The following is a 17,471-nucleotide window of genomic DNA, read 5'->3' on the forward strand; positions in this document are numbered from 1 at the left end:
ACCTGATTAAAATAAGGAAGTTGATAGCCAGTACCCAATAGCTGCCCTAGCGTCAGTTTTAGTCCGTGGGACTAGCATACAGACGAGTGGATTTTTCGACTGGACTCGAGTCCATCGGAAAGATTTGAAACATGTTTTCTTTCTAGGTCCGTCAGACTTTTGGGGAAAAAAAGTTCGCTGGAGCCCACACACGATCGAATTGTTCGACGGAGTTCGGTCCACCGGACCAAGTCTGCCGGAAAGTCCGCTCGTGTGTACGCGGCGTAATAGTCACCAAAAGAGAAATGAGTCTCCCATATGATGGCAAAGACGTCAATAAAAACCTGATGCAGGGTCTAACCTTTCCCCACTCTATTCAAAATTTAAAAAAAGTTTTCCTGCTACATACAATTTAAGTTCTCTGATTCAAACCATAGTCCAGCATTTATCTATTATTACATAACAAGAAATAGAGGAGAGTTTGCAGTATCAATTAGTAGAGGAACATGCAGCATGACAACATTACAGGAACAACAAACCTATAATATATTTTTACAGCCCGGAGGCCTGTGGTAAATTTGGGGGTGGTGAGGCTTACTACCCCCTTATTCCCCATAATTAATGTACCCCTTTAGCCTTTGATCTACCCCTTCTGTAAAGTTATGTGGGTATTTGTGCAATCCATTTAAAAATATCATCATTGTAAAACACACACTAGCAAAGCATTTAGAATTCAGAAAGCACAGTTGAATTCTTAATCATGATCTTCGATTTCCTATGCTCGTCCTTTCTTCTAATGAACACTCACTCTTATGCAAACATGACATTTAGTAAAATGAAATCCACTTGCCAGGCCATTGTGAAGCCCAGGCCTTGTGACCATTAGCTCTTTGTCCATCCACATGGACAGATAAGCCATGTGCAGCATGAGTAAGCATGGTCTTTCCTCATCCTTTTCAACTCTGTTTTCTTTCACAATTAGACGAGCACACATCAGAAAAAAGGATTACACACAGATTTTATGTAATGGATTAACAAACGTAAGCCTCTTACTGTCCTCTATGGACCAAAATAACCACTTAGGTAGTCTGTGGGCTTATTATTTAAAGCAGAAATACTTAAATAAGCAGAAAGAGATGCTCATTTGATTCTGTAGGGAGCCCATTTAACACTGGTTTACAACAGAGAAGAGTCAGGTAAGTTGTTTCTGCTGAAAGTTTTAGTTTAAACATTACATTTGTTAGAATGGTTTTATATTTCTGACTGATTGTAAATGGCACGATTGTACTAAGAATTAAATCAAAGTCTACATTTAGGTAGGCTAGAGCTTTCTAACTATTGATATGTGTCTGTTACATGGGGACTACCGGTCTGGAAATGAAAGTCAAGTTTATGGTTTAAACTGCTTTGAATACTAATCAAATCAAATCAAATCAAATAAATTAAAAAGGGGTTCAATTATTTACATAGATTTCTTGGAACATCAACATTAGACACATAGGAGCATAGGAGAATCCCATGAGAGAAAGACAATGTAAAGTCTATAATTATTTTGCATTGAAAATGATATTGATCATCAGTATGTGGCCAAATGTTCCTGCTTCACAAAGGTATTATGTACCTTTTAGTAGAAACTGAACAAAAGGAACAAAGAACACATTAATCATATGCCGTTGTTGGGGTTAGTTTATTAAAGGAGTAGAGGATGTTCCCTTCCCTTAATGGTAATGGTGTTGCTATGTTGATTTTGAATACCCAATCATGTGGTGGGGAAATTAAAACAAAAGCTAATTTTGCTTGCACATGATTGGATGATTAAGCTAACACTTCAATCTTATTCAGGAAGATAAGTAAACTATAACGTTGGTGTTCTCTACATATTTAGTAGTCTATTTACATCTTAAAATAGGTATTGAAACCAAGACATTGCATTGGATTAATAATATTGGAGAATTGGAGGTATCCTATATACACAAACAGCATTCTCTATACAAGAAATAAAACAATTGTCTATGGCAAGGTTTCTCAGCTCCAAACCTCAAGTCCCCAACAGGTCATGTTTTTAGGTTTCTTTTAGATAAAACGGCTGTGGTAATTACTAAGGCAGTGAAATTGATCAAATCACCTGTGCAAAATAATGGTAGGCCTGAAAACATGACCTGTTGGGGGTACTTGAGGACTGGAGCTGAGAAACATTGGTCTATAGTACCACCTTTTTTTTACCGGAGCTTACCACCAGCGGTACACATACTTCATGTGATCTGCATCAAATACTCCGGCGGCCAGCACTAATATATCATTTGGTAGCCGATAACAGATAAAGCTCTGATTTTGTTCTTTATCTTGATAACATATAATAGAAGTAATGTTTTCATTAGCACTAGACCTTTCTCAAGTCAATTATCATTTTATTGCTTTACTACATAATAAGGGTTCTTTATTTTCACAACTTTTGCACTGTATTTTGCAACACAACAAAATGCATTGGGTAATAGAAGCATAATAGTAGTAATGTCATGCAGTTGTAAAAACATACTATACTTATTGCTTGTATTTTAGATATGTTTTTTATACATTTTACTGTTATGGAAGAGAGTAAATTCTTATAGAAAACATATAAAGGGAAGAGAGGGAAAAAAGACATAAGTACTGAAGTCTTTTGATTTTGGTAACCTAAATAAAAGATTTGATATAAACTCCTATTTAAAATGTTACCTACAGTATGTATGCAATCTAAATGATAATAGTTACAGTTTGTTAAGTCAAAAGCAAACTTACGTGCTACATATAATACCTGCTTTATCTTATGAAAACTTTCTATTTTTCTCTAGAATGAAGTCTTTCAAGTATTTCTTCCTTGCTGCACTTATTACCATTTTTGAGCATTGTAGAGCCCAGACCTGCGTGGTAGATAATTTTAAAGTGAAGGATGACTTTGATTTGAAAAGGGTAAGTTGTTAATTTTAAAAGTAAGGTCATTATGAGATGATGTACTAAATACAAATAAGAAGTGATTTATTAAAGATATGCTGGTAATGTTATCTGCCATCATCCTTAAAGCGCCAGTCCACTGATTGCATATGTTTTTAGATGTTTGCATTAAATCACCCAATGATGCCTTTTGTATCTTAGTAAATCCATTGGTTAAATCTCTGTATTTGAGCACCCATATCTGTATACCTGTTTATAGACCGGGGATGGTTTGAGTAGAGCGATAGATGGTCATGGAAGCCCCAGTGGGTTAATCTCTGTATAGCATTCGAATATGTATCTATTTGTGAGCTGAAAAATTTCAGCCACTACACTCAATCAAGGATAAAAGTCTAAACTTCTATATAGCAGTCACGCATAATACTGGTACAGTATTATGCCATATTACTGGTGGGGCCTCCATGGATCGGAATTTGGAGGCCAAGTAATCATCTGGGACTCGGTGTGTTCCTTAAACTTTTTATTATTATTATTATTATTATTCAGGATTTATATAGCGCCAACAGTTTACGCAGCGCTTTACAATATAAAAGGGAAACAATACAGTTATAATACAATACAATACAATAGGATTAAGAGGGCCCTGCTCAGAAGAGCTTACAATCTAATAGGGTGGGGCAGGTGGTACAAAAGGTTGTAACTGTGGGGAATGAGCTGGTGGAAGTGGTAGGAGATTAGTTGGAGACGTGATAAGCTTTCCTGAAGAGATGAGTTTTCAGTGATTGCCTGAAGGTAGCAAGAGTAGGGGATAGCCGGATAGATGGAGGTAGCGAGTTCCAGAGGATGGGAGAGGCTCTGGAGAAATCCTGGAGACGAGCATGGGAGGAGGAGATGAGAGAGCTTGAAAGCAGGAGGTCTTGAGAAGAGCGGAGAGGTCGATTTGGGTGATATTTGGAGACAAGATTAGTGATGTAGCTTGGGGCAGAGTTGTGAATGGCTTTGTATGTTGTGGTTAGAATTTTGAATTTAATTCGCTGGGTGATTGGGAGCCAGTGTAGGGATTGAAGTAGAGGGTTGGCAGACACTGAGCGGTTGGTAAGGTGGATAAGTCTGGCAGCAGCATTCATGATAGACTGAAGAGGGGATAGCCTATGGAGCGGTAGGCCAATGAGAAGGGAGTTGCAATAGTCAAGGCGAGAGATAACAAGGGAGTGAATGAGGAGCTTGGTGGTTTCATTTGTTAAAAAAGGGCGAATTTTAGAGATGTTACGGAGGTGAATTCTACAAACTTTTGACAGCGATTGGATTTGAGGCTGAAATGACAAGTCAGAATCTAGGATTACACCTAGTACCCTGGCGTGAGGGGAGGGACTGATGGTTGCATTGTTGATTTTGATGGAAAAGTCATGGAGGGGGGCACGGGCGGGGGGGAATATTAATAGCTCAGTTTTAGAGAGATTTAGTTTAAGGAAGTGGTGCGACATCCATGCTGATATGTCAGTTAGTAAGTTAGTAATGCGAGAGGAGACTGAAGGAGTGAGGTGAGGAGTAGACAGATAGATTTGGGTGTCATCAGCGTATAAGTGGTATTGGAAGCCATGGGCAGTTATTAGGTGACCAAGGGAGGAGGTGTAGATAGAGAAGAGAAGGGGTCCAAGAACCGAGCCTTGAGGGACCCCCACAGAAAGGGGCATTCTTGAACCATGTATGCAGTGTGGCAGAGCTCAATATCCTGCTAAAAGAGGTCACTGCCATCAGGAAATACCATTTACATTAAATTATGTTCTTTATGTAGTTGGTACATGTCAATGTAACATCCACATGAATGGCAGGACCAAGGTTTCCCTCAGAACATTGCCCAAAGTATCACACTGCCTCTGCCGGCTTGCCTTCTTCCCATACTAGCTCCTGGTACCCTCTCATCCCCAAGTAAGCAGCACACACACCCAGCCATCTGCATGATGTAAGAGAAAACACGATTCATCAGACCAGGCCACCTTATTCCATTGCTTCATGGTCCAGTTCTAGTGCTCATGTGCCCATTGTAGCTTCTTTTGGCTGTGGACATGTATCAGCATGGGCACCCTGATTGGTCAGAGACTACGCAGCCCCATACACAACAAATTGTGAACGCAATTTTTTCCTGCTTTTAACACATCAACCTCATGGGCAACATGTTTACTTGATGCCTAATCTATCCCACCGACTTTCAGATACCATTGTAATGAGTTAATCAATTTTTGTAAAGATTACTCACTTTACCGGTCAGTGATATCAATGTTATGGCTGATTGGTGTATGGGTAAACACAGTGGGCTTTTGACATCAGTTTGAGATAAATTATGAATATTTACTTTGCCATATACTTTGAAGAAAAACCATTCTAAAACATAATCAAGCCTGTCCACACTGACCTTAGTTTGTTTTTTTATGCCTACTTGGTATTCTTTCATTCACCTTATTTCTGTCCCTCGCTCATTACATTTTTCTGATTTTATATATTTGAACAATGAACTGAGCAGCTTTTCCTTGCACTTTACCTTAGCTCTTTTAAGGGTACATAATACTGTTTTTATTTACTCGTATACATTTGCCCTTCTTTATTTATTCACATATTTAAAATTCTTAATGGTACTCCATGAACAGGAAACCGCAGCGCATTTCCCAATGCTGGGAAATGCGTAGCATGTGGTTTTCCTGCGGCTGCAATTTAGGAAAAGGTACAGTACATGGACCTTTTGCCTTTATTTTCTGTAGGTATAGCAGGCTATTTACATGAATAACCTATTGTGCCAACCCAAATGCATCCGCAGGGAAACGGCAACAGTGTGAACCTAGCCTAAAGGCAAAACACTAACCTGCCATGATAGGAAATATTTGTATTGCTGTATGTAACTGTAACCATAGTAGTTAAGCTGTCACTTACAGGAGCAATTATACACAGAGGAGGATACCCACTTCAGGACCGCCCACCACAGTTATACTGCGGCAGGGCAGCCCCATTGCGCTGGATCATGCACATGATTTTGCATTTCCGGGTAGGGGTGCGTGAGCATGCACCTATTGCCCCAGCAATTTTGCCATTTGTTACAGCTTAGGCCATTCAGTGGGTCCTGGGCAATGATTTATGGTTGGAACCTGACGATCGACTGAGCGAATGGCAGGGAGTAAAAACCTGCACATTGCATAGTAAAAGCAGCACACACTACACACAGTAAACATTGTTGTTAGGCACACATTTAACCCCTTGATCACCCTAGATATTAACCCCTTCCCAGCCAGTGTCATTAGTACAGTGACAGTGCATATTATTAGTACTGATCACTATATTGGTGTCACTGGTGATGTCAGTGGCAGTTAGTCAGTCCCCCCCGCCAGCGTCGGTTAGCGTCAGATTTCTGCCGCACTATCACAGTCCCATAATAAGTCAATGATCACCGCCATTAGTAATATAAAAATAAATAAATAAATACAAATTCCAACATATGTACCATAGTCTTTAAATGCTATAACTTTCATGCAAACTAGTCAATATACACTTATTGGGATTTATTTTTTTATCAAAGACGTGCAAGCAGAGTACATTTTGGCCAAAATTTATGAAGAAATTAAATATTTTTAATTTTTTTTCATTTCGATATGTTTTATAACAGAAAGTAAGAAATAATTTTCTTTAAAAATTGTCTTTTTTTGTTTATATCACAAAAATAAAAAAACCCAATGGTGATCAAATACTACCAAAAGAGAGCTCTATTTGTGTGAAAAAATAATTACAATTACCAGTTAAAGCAATGCAGTGCTAAACAGCAAACAAATAGCCCATCTTGAAGTGGATAACTACAGTACATGCTAATACAAGGCAGATGAAGTCTGCTGCAGAAAAATATGTGGGAAACAAACCAGCCAATATTGTTTAAAGCCTAGGACTGCCATTTTTTATGCCTTCAGTTATACAGAATAGTGTATATGGCATTTTTCCAAGGCAGGTTTAAGTGGCGGCCCATCCACAAGGGGAGCACAGGCACCACCCCCCCGCCCCCCATCCATGCGCCTGGCCCCTAATCTATATGCAGAGTGCTGGATGCATGGATTCCAATGGGGTTTTTTTTTTTTTTTTTTTTTTTAAGCACATGATTAGAGCCAGAATCTCTAATAGGCTTCAAAATAGGGTGGGCTCGAGCCCACCCAGTTGTTTGTCACTAGCGAATGAATATTTGCTATTGTCACGCTAATTCTCCTCCAATCAGGATTGATTGGGGGAAACCAAGGATTGGCTGAGAAGCTACGCTGGCCACCGGGAGGAAGAAAGAGGAGACGCAGGGGAAGCTAGCCGGCTGCCTGACTGGGGTGGGGAGGGGGGTGCGGGTGACCCAACCGGGGGGGTGCCTAGCTGTGCGCTGTGTTTGCTGCCCCCCCCAAAAAAAATACCACCGGCCACCACTGCAATATGCTGTTAATGTGTAAAGAAAAAAAAATTCTTCGCATAATAACACAATGGTGGAGTTCACAATTTCTTTGTTCAAGTGCTTATGTATTCAAACATTAAGGGTAGCTATTAACACTTTCAATACTTTTCACTAGTATGCAGGAAAATGGTATGCTGTTAGCAAAAAGGACCCTGAAGGCCTGTTCCTGCAAGATAATATCTCTGCTGAATACACATTAGATGGGGACGGTACAATGACTGCATCATCCAAAGGCAGAGTTAAACTTTTTGGGTAAGTAATGCTGATATTTGGGCTGCATATTGGAATGTTTTTGTTTTTTTTTAACATTGTATTGGAACTTCAAGCAAAACTTTTTTTTTCGTTAAAGCATGGAACAGTTGGAACTCTTCTGGTTATTATTGCTTTAGAGATTCCCTCATATTCTAGCCTGGTAACTTTTGTTCCTGGATCAGGAGAGAAAAACCTTGTTTTACAGTTGTCAAAAGGTACATAAGAAGGAAAAAATCTTCCAACAAAACTGTGTGTTCCAAGGTTTTCCTTTCACATCCTGATGTGTCTCCAAGACAGGATGTGAGGGAAAATCTTACACATTGAATACTATTTTAATAATAATATTTTTGCAATAGTGTATTAAATGTTAGAAGCCTTGTTCACCTTTAAAATGTAGTTTTTTTTCAGCTACATTTGCTCAATTGACTTTTTAAAAGGGTAAATCTGCTCCTAGTTTGACTGAAATTGAGAGATAAGTGGGCACATATTGTGTATTACTACATGCCATGTTTCATAAACAGTTTTAGGTAAGTTTGAACAACCCAGTGGAAAGCAAACCAGAAATTCATAACATCATCTGTAACAAAAGAAAATACCAGTGAGAAACACTTAAGATGGAAGCTGTCATGCTTGATTCTCACATTGCATATTAGTTCCTAGGCATTGATTGTGGACCTATTTGACACAGAGCATTATGGTGATTAAATATGGGTCATTCAAACTTGATTCAACCATTGCCTGCAAGGTATGAGTAAGAACTGGTCCATAACATTGATGCAATTGAAACGGAGCATTACGGTGAATAAATATGGGTCATTCAAACTTGATTCAACCATTGCCTGCAAGGTATGAGTAAGAACTGGTCCATAAGACTTTAACAACACACAAAGATTTTCCACAAATGGTTCTGTTTTCTGTGGAGAAAATGAGCAGTGTTACCTGTAGATGCCCCGCTTCATTGTCAGAAAATATGTGATTGCCAGGTCAGCAGAGCTTCACTGGTTTGAGGATGAGCACAACCGGTCTTTTGAGAAAGGCTAGGGCTTTCCTGATTCAGCCACATTTCTATTATGTAAACTGAATGAATACACATACACATGAATACATATCACTTTCACTAGGTAGAAGAAACCCCCGCATAATGGCTATAGCAGCTGATAAGTTAGGAAATTAAAGAAATTCATCAGTGGCAGCCTTTAATTTAAACATGTAATAAAGATATACCACAAACCAAATATGACGCGTTAAAAGAGTAGTGATGGGCGAGTCTGCCGGGTTTACTTTGTCAAGGGCTTGGTAAATCTTTTTTGAAACTTGGTGAACCCAAACTTTGGGTTTCTAACAAGAGCTGGCCTTGTAGTTAAATTCTGCCAATTTTTAGGCCCAATACTGTAAAAAAAAACACTGGTACAGTGAGGGAGAGGGTCTTTTCATGTGGCTTTGAATGCAAACACCTAATCCTTTTGCTGTCAGAGTTTACTTTAAACTATTTAAGATTACTTTAAACTATTATATTTTTCTATAAACAAAACCTTGTGGAAGAAAATGGTGGCAATTGCATTTTTTTTATGTCACAAAGTAATTGCGCTTTTGTTTATCAAACCTGTATTTTCAGTAAAGAGTAAACTTAAACAGTTTTTCTGGTAAAATATAAAAGCAGAGATTTTGTTCAGTAAATAGATACCAAATATATTGTGCTTCAAAATTTCATGCACCATAAAACTCCAAAATCTTATGGTACCTCAAATTGTCCATAGGCAAAGCTTTAAAAGTGTAAAAACACAGCTTACAGCTTTCAGTTTAGAGTTAACAGTGAATGAGGGCCTTAGAATTATTGTTCTCACTTTGGAGTGTATGACATTACTTAATATGTGTGGTGCAATTGTCCTTTTCATGTCCACACCTGATGGGTGTTTGTGTTTATATGTGCATGTACATATACACAGGAGCTTTTACTTTTTTTTTTTTGCTTTTTTATTTTAATAAGCAGTCTGTTTTTAAATCTTTTAGATATTAGACACCTAATATCACTTCTAGTTTAATACTACCCAGGAGAGATCAGCGGATTGATGTTTGCTGATCTTCCCCTGCTCTCCACCTTGACACATGCCATGGAGCCTGAATCTAATGGCAATGAAGGGAGTGGGTCAGGTGGGAGATGGCACATTTCTAGAAGTTAATCCCAAAATAAATAAAAACTCTAAAAAATATCATGCCCTCAAATAAAAGCTCCAAGTTTTATTTTTGAAGGGAACCGCACCTAAAAGTGACCGCTGACCTCACATTAACCACAAAATAGAAAGACAAAAAAACCCCCAATAATAACAACAACAATAGTAACAAAGGGGTTGATTGTTAAAAGAGCTAGCATTTAGAAATAAAGAAACTTTTCCTAACTGACCCTAATCTCTCCATGTGCAGTTTGCCAGCTTTCCATGCAGCAGTTTACAAATTACATGCAACAACTTGTGATGTACAGTGGGGCAAAAAAGTATTTAGTTAGCCACTAATTGTGCAAGTTCTTCCACTTAAAAAGATGAGAGGCCTGTAATTGTCATCATTTGTACACCTCAACTATGAGAGACAAAATGTAGAAACACATCCAGACAATCACATTGTCTGATTTTTGAAAGAATTTATTTGCAAATTATGGTGGAAAATAAGTATTTGGTCACCTACAAACAAGCAAGATTTCTGGCTCTCACAGACCTGTATCTTCTTTAAGAGGCTCCTCTGTCCTCCACTCATTACCTGTATTAATGGCACATGTTTGAACTTGTTATCAGTATAAAAGACACCTGTCCACAACCTCAAACAGTCACACTCCAAACTCCACTATGGTGAAGACCAAAGAGCTGTCGAAGGACACCAGAAACAAAATTGTAGACCTGCACCAGGCTGGGAAGACTGAATCTGCAATAGACAAGCAGCTTGGTGTGAAAAAAATCAACTGTGGGAGCAATAATTAGAAAATGGAAGACATACAAGATCACTGATAATCTCCCTTGATCTGGGGCTCCACGCCAGATCTCACCCCGTTGGGTCAAAATGATCACCAGAATGGTGAGCAAAAATCCCAGAACCACACGGGGGACCTAGTGAATGACCTGCAGAGAGCTGGGACCAACGTAACAAAGGCTACCATCTGTAACACACTATGCCACCAGGAACTCAGATCCTGCAGTGCCAGACGTGTCCCCCTTCTTAAGCCAGTACATGTCCGGGCCCTTATGAGGTTTGCTAGAGAGCATTTGGATGACCCAGAAGAGGACTGGGAGAATGTCATATGGTCAGATGAAACCAAAGTAGAACTGTTTGGTAGAAACACAACTTGTTGTGTTTGGAGGAGAGAGAATGCTGAGTTGCAACCAAAGAACACCATACCTACTGTGAAGCATGGGGGTGGCAACATCATGCTTTGGGGCTGTTTCTCTGCAAAGGGAACAGGACGACTGATCCGTGTACATGAAAGAATGAATGGGGCCATGTATTGTGGGATTTGAGTGCAAACCTCCTCCCATTAGCAAGGGCATTGAAGATGAAACATGGCTGGGTCTTTCAGCCTGACAATGATGCCAAACACACTGCCCGGGCAATAAAGGAGTGGCTTCGTAAGAAGCATTTCAAGGTCCTGGAGTGGCCTAGCCAGTCTCCAGATCTCAACCCCATAGAAAACCTTTGGAGGGAGTTGAAAGTCCGTGTTGCCCAGCGACAGCCCCAAAACATCACTGCTATAGAGGAGATCTGTATGGAGGAATGGGCCAACATACCTTGAGAAGACTTACAGAAAACGTTTGACCTCTGTCATTGCCAACAAAGGATATATAACAAAGTATTGAGATGAACTTTTGATATTGACCAAATACTTATTTTCCACCATAATTTTAAATTCTTTCAAAAATCAGACAATGTGATTGTCTGGATTTGTTTCCACATTTTGTCTCTCATAGTTGAGGTATACCTATGATGACAATTACAGGCCTCTCTCATCTTTTTAAGTGGGAGAACTTGGACAATTGGTGGCTGACTAAATACTTTTTTGCCCCACTGTAGGTGCTCTGAGCCTGCTCCTTTTACTGCTGGCCATAGTTTAAAGACCATGCAGTGCATTATGGTTTGAAAACATTCTTCCAGGGGAACCTGCATATAATTCACCAGGACTGTAAATCTTTAATCCATGGGGGCAGGAACCTAAACCTCATCCCTATAAACAAGATTAAAAATGTAAATACACAAAAATGGATAAGCTTTTGCCTTTCACTGTTCCAACACATCTAAAATGGTAAAATATCACTGACTGCTATAGGTTACTATTAAGTATTTCTTAAAGTCATTCTATATTGCCCTATGTTAGTTGCTTACCAATCATTCTGATTGGTTGTCACTGATTTTATCACGTTTTGGTCACTAAGCTTAAACAAGAACACAGATCAGGTGTTTCCTGTCACTTAACTTGCTACATGCTTGTTCTAGATCAGTTAAGCAGAAAATACTAGATGCAGAGATAGCCAGGCAATTAACAATAATTGTAGTTTATGTTTATCAGGGCAGGTTTTTATTTACTGCACCAGTAGATAAAACAGTGCTCATTAGGGAATACACTGCTTGTTAAATCACTTTTTTTGTCTGATATAATAAACAATTACTATTTTGCAGTAATTAAGGGTACAATTCTTTTACAGGTTCTGGCTGATTTGTGCAGATATGGCTGCTCAGTACTCAGTACCAGACCCAACCACACCAGCTAAAATGTACATGACTTACCAAGGTTTGGCTAGCTACTTATCAAGTGGAGGTAAGCTGAGTTTAACTAGCCTAAACTTATATGTTGTACATCTTTATGCATTTATGTAAGAGGATCTGTGATCAAACAATTTCTTACCAACAAAAGCTATATGGGCACATCACTAGGTTTACTTGGATGAACGGAAATTATGATACTATCCACAGCAACCGATCAGATTGCATTTTTTTCCAGGGTAGGAATGAATAACAATCATCTAGATAGTTGCTATGAGCAATACATTTAGTTTGCCCCAGTTTCTGTACAAAGGATAAAAGGTTTGCTGAAACATGACAAAATATCACTGCCACTGGAATGTTCCATATACAGGCGGTCCCTGGGTTACAAACATCTGACTTAAAAACAACTCCTACAAACGGAGATAGACAACAGGAAGTGAGAGGAAATCTACCCCTAGGAAAGGGAAATTTACTCTTGTAAGAGTTATCATGGGAAAAAGGTGTCTCCACTGATGGTTTATCACCATTACTTGTTTTCACAACAGCCCAAAATTTTCAAAATCCAACTGTTATAGTCCCAGAAAGTGAGGTGAAATCTTCTGAACAAGGACAAAGATAGCAAAACAAATGTTACAGGGGTGTTAACCCTTCCCTATGCTATCCAAAAAGCTTAAAAAAAATTTTTTTGACTGGAGCTACACTTCTGACTACAAATTCAACTTAAGAACAAACCTACAGACCCTATCTTGTTTGTAACCCGGGACTGCCTGTATATGGACCATTTTGAGGAACTCTTTAACCAGTGTCATTTTTGTTACAGATATTGTAGGATTTTGTATTTACATGCAGTGATACACCATGGGGTGGTGGGTGGGTGGTCTTTCTCCAGATACTGCCACTTATGGGGTACTCCCTTGCTATTGAAGTTCATACGTATACACTACCAGGGCCAGATAGACTGATAAATTTAAGGAGTTACAGCTGTACGTTGGGCAGACTAGTATGTTTCCAACACAACGGTGTGTCTCTGCATAGTTCTGACCTTTGGTTTCTGGCATGACTATACAAAGTTGTTAACCTATCAATCCACCCAACCTGTAGTCCACAGAGGAAAAAAAAAACAAAAAAACAAAAAAAACAATGAGGATGCTGTTACATGGCCTGTAACACAGGTGCGTTCTGCAGAGCTGAGGCAATGGCAGAAATTCAGACAACACATGGGTGCTAATGCTGCAGCTAAGCTGAGTCAGCACAGTGAAAGTAATTTTTAAGGGGTGCTGCCAAGTCACTGCCGCACCATATTGCTATAGAGCACTATATTACTATTGTCGTAGCCCTGTGCCGTTATTATCCCCATTTTTCACCTCTTTAAACCCTTGCATTTTATTTAATTTAGCACAGCAGGAAAAGCTTTTCTGTTTTGTAATGTGCTTAGTAGCAGTATTGATTTAATTTCATTATTATTAATAAATTGAAAATAAAATGACTGTATAGAGGGGGACGCAAGGTGGAGGACGTTAAAGAATAATCCACCCCAGGTGACAAATGTGCTAGGTACACCGCTGCTTACGTGTTTAGTTTTATAAAACAGATCCTATAATAAGCTTGCAATTTTTTTGTGTGACTGTATAATTAATGCTGTAAGGATATTTTTCTAAAAATGAGGAACAATGTGAAAAATATTACCAACCTGAATTTTCAATCTATGGGAGAAAATAACTGCTGGGAACTGTGGTTTCTATGGACAACATATCCACATTCCTCTGTACTAACTTTTAAAGTGGAGTGTAAGAACTGATTTGCAATGTTTGCGTTTCTGCAGGAGACAACTACTGGGTCATTGATACTGACTATGATAATTATGCAATCACCTATGCTTGCCGTACACTTCATGAAGATGGAACATGTAATGATGGGTATTCCATCATATTCTCACGCAATCCACGTGGATATTCTCCAGCTATTACAAGGATTGTACGCCAAAAACAGGAGGAGATCTGTATGGCTGGACAGTTTCAGACAGTTCTTCAATCAGGTATGCTAATAATTTCATATTCTGCAAAACTTAAGGAGGGCAGTGTTCATCTCCAAATTTGGGAGCCATGATCCTTTCATAAGGGAACTGTAGCCTTTTTAGAATTTCTGTGTATGTGTAAAGAGTTGAAGAGTTGTCATATTGCTTGTTTCAATTAATTGAGCAAATACTAAATTTTCTAAAAACGTGTCTGCTCCTAAATTGTGGTCTGTGTGTGGCCCCCAGCATCTGTAGTTGGGAAGAAATCTCCAACATAATGATGATAGAATTTATTCCAGAATTTGCAGTGATCTGTGGTTATCAGATCTTTGCCACTGATTTGATCTGGTGGGTTTATTTTTCTTTTCTGTGAATAATTAAAGGAGTCCTTTAGACCACAAAGCAGCTCACATTTGTTTTACAGAATGGGTTTCCCTCTTAGCAAAGGAATAGGCTAATAGGATCACTATTATATAAGAAATGACACATTATTTACATCACCTAAAAGCGCTCATCTTAATCATTTAAGTACTAATTTGAACTTAATAATAAGGAACAATTACAAAATAATATGCCATCAATGTGTACTTGGCTAACAAATGTTAGCCTATTCACTCACTGCTGTCCGGGTAGGTGGAAGACCCACACACAATTGGCTGGAGAACATTTAAGTACTGGCTATTAACAGATACAATTCGACAATGGAAAAAAAGAGCACAAAGCCTATTTGGCAAACTGTCAAGTATGCATATTTTGCAACATGAGGTACTGTATATTATTTTATAATCAATCTTATTGCTTGCTGCACTTGAATGCATGATAGATTACTTTTTTCTTTGAAACCTGTAATCTAGTCCTAAGACTAGAGTTGATTTAAAAACAGGGAAGAAACATAGTTAATTACAAAATGTCTATGTCAATCATTTTTCTATCTGCCTCCCACAGTACCAATAAACATATTTTTAACAAGTTAAATGGAGCATGTTATTGTAAAATTACTTCTGCTGCCAATCTCAATACCCCTCAGAAGATGCCAAGTCCCAGGCTATCAAGCTGAAAACCCTTAATTGTCTTTTTGTTAACCAGTTTGCCATGTACTAAGAAATGGGTTATGGGTTATTTCAGTTTGCATGTTATACCTGCTCTGTACCCTACCTAATTTTATTATCTAAAATGAATAATATTTGGCAGTACCTACCAGAGTCAAATCATCCACACGGCAAATTATCCAGAAGCCTAGGGCCTGGTGGATGTCTAGAGGCCCCAGTTACAACATCTCCTGCAGTAAACTAGGGAAAGAGCACAACTGGATATAGCTAGAACACCATTCTGCCTTAATCTCAGACAGATGATGATGTATTATAACAACAATAAAAGTACAGTAGTACAAAGTCTGGATCCTTAGAGGCATATTTGTGTTGTTTGGTTTACTCAAAAGTGTCAGCTGGTGACAGGAAAAGTACGCCAAGGTGCATTTTTATCTAGTTTATGATTTTTGGTGTTAAAGTGAAGCAATCTAAGACAAACCTATCTGGCCATGTAAAGCAAACATCACTATACATGCCTTTTCTGAAGCTGCTTTGGTCCCACGCTGAGCTGTAAGTGGTGGCCTCTCTGTGTAGGTGGTTGCAGAGGAGGCAGCCAACAACAGAAGCCCCTTAGTGATTCTATGGGTGATGTCACCTCCCAGGCATTCCCAAGCTGTTGTCGGCTGCCCCTGCACACAGCTTCCGCCACTGGAGACCAGACCAGATCGGCTTCAGAAAAGGTATGTTCAGCAATTTTTACTTTACAGGGCTAGATAGGTTAGTCTTAGATTGTGGCTGCAAGTAAATTTAGAGATTTTAGTGTTAGCCTGATCTTCTACTTTAATGTTTTTCTTTTTCAATTAAAACATAATTTAAAATAATTTTTCTTTTTATTGTCTACAGGAGCCTGCTAGAACATATCATTGTCAAGAACGTTTTCCTTCTCTCTGGGGTAAAAAGAACTGGTCTGTCTTGACAGGATGACTTATGAAATACAAAAGTTGTTCACATATCAAAGATTTTTTTCAGAGTGCAATTATGTGTTTAACGGTTATTTAGATACAAATTATTGTTTAATTGTATGTCATAACATTTCCTTTAAACATTCTGTTTTTAGGTATTAATATGTCACCAGATTTTGGTAAAATAGATAGTTTAATGGGAAGCTTGACCAAGAATACATTTTTTGTATCATTGTGACCAATTGTTATGGATTTATTCCAGTACATATTGTACGCAAGTAAAATGTGTTATTAAAAAATTTGACTACTCCGTTGCAAATTATTGTAATACCAAAACAGTACAAAAGTAAACAGTTTGGTGGTTTGGCATTTTAGCGTAATGATAAGGCTGTAGTACTTGGGCATTAAGAGGTCAAGATCTGGCTGGAAAAGTACTTAATTCCTATTTGCTGTACTTATAAGAAGAATTAGCAATGGTCATTTAAGTGATCATTCTAGCACCTGTCAGTACACACATATCCAAATCAGAAAGAAAGAGCCTTTTGTTTAACTTTGTACAGCCATACATAAATACACAACTGAGATAACTCTCCAGTGAATAATAACATTTAGGCCGGCCATAGACTGATCTAATTTTTTGGCCGTTTCAGCAGGAATTGACTTCATTTTAATCCATCTATGGACTGGCTGGTTGTTTGTCCAGCAGACATTCAGGTCCCTGCTAAAACTATAAAATAATGAACACTCTCCTTTAGGCACATGCTCTTATTGTTGTTCCCCTATGACTGGAGCATTGTCAATAGTACTGGGGGCTGATAATGATGTACAGATTTTTTATTGTACTTGTGGTTACATAGAATTATTGGTTTTATGTGAAATGAGTACAGGTGCCCATACATTTTATTTATTAGTCTTCCTAACCAGCCAGGAAGAATGTATGATAATAGTGTTTATGATGCAGTGCACTGCATTCCCAAACAAGTGTTCTTGGGGAACAAACATTTAGTCTAATCATTACTGTTTTTTTTTTCCTACACTGGAACTGTCTCTACATGGCTCCCCTCTATTAGCCTAAAAGGGTGCTCCCATGAGAATAA

The 17,471-nt window shown here is 38.5% G+C and overlaps 1 protein-coding gene across 1 annotated transcript; it reads left to right on the forward strand.

Annotated features, from left to right (window-relative positions):
• Positions 1–1,022: 1,022 nt before the first annotated feature.
• On the forward strand, positions 1,023–16,682 carry LOC141106660 (purpurin-like). Its single transcript, XM_073597606.1, has 6 exons — positions 1,023–1,175; positions 2,811–2,928; positions 7,491–7,627; positions 12,310–12,422; positions 14,193–14,405; positions 16,316–16,682. Exons 2-6 carry the CDS (start codon positions 2,812–2,814, stop codon positions 16,324–16,326), a joined length of 591 nt encoding a protein of 196 aa, XP_073453707.1. The 5' UTR covers positions 1,023–1,175; position 2,811; the 3' UTR covers positions 16,327–16,682.
• The last annotated feature ends 789 nt before the right edge of the window (positions 16,683–17,471 follow it).

This window comes from Aquarana catesbeiana, linkage group LG01 (genome assembly GCF_042186555.1).
Source record: "Aquarana catesbeiana isolate 2022-GZ linkage group LG01, ASM4218655v1, whole genome shotgun sequence".
In the NCBI taxonomy this organism is placed as follows: Eukaryota; Metazoa; Chordata; class Amphibia; order Anura; family Ranidae; genus Aquarana; species Aquarana catesbeiana.

Excerpts from the sequence above, each read along its gene's own strand:
- LOC141106660 (XM_073597606.1), top strand. The coding sequence starts at position 2,812 with ATGAAGTCTTTCAAGTATTTCTTCCTTGCTGCACTTATTACCATTTTT. Across the intron at positions 7,628-12,309 it reads GGCAGAGTTAAACTTTTTGG|GTTCTGGCTGATTTGTGCAG; the intron begins GTAAGTAATGCT and ends ATTCTTTTACAG. Across the intron at positions 12,423-14,192 it reads TAGCTACTTATCAAGTGGAG|GAGACAACTACTGGGTCATT; the intron begins GTAAGCTGAGTT and ends GCGTTTCTGCAG.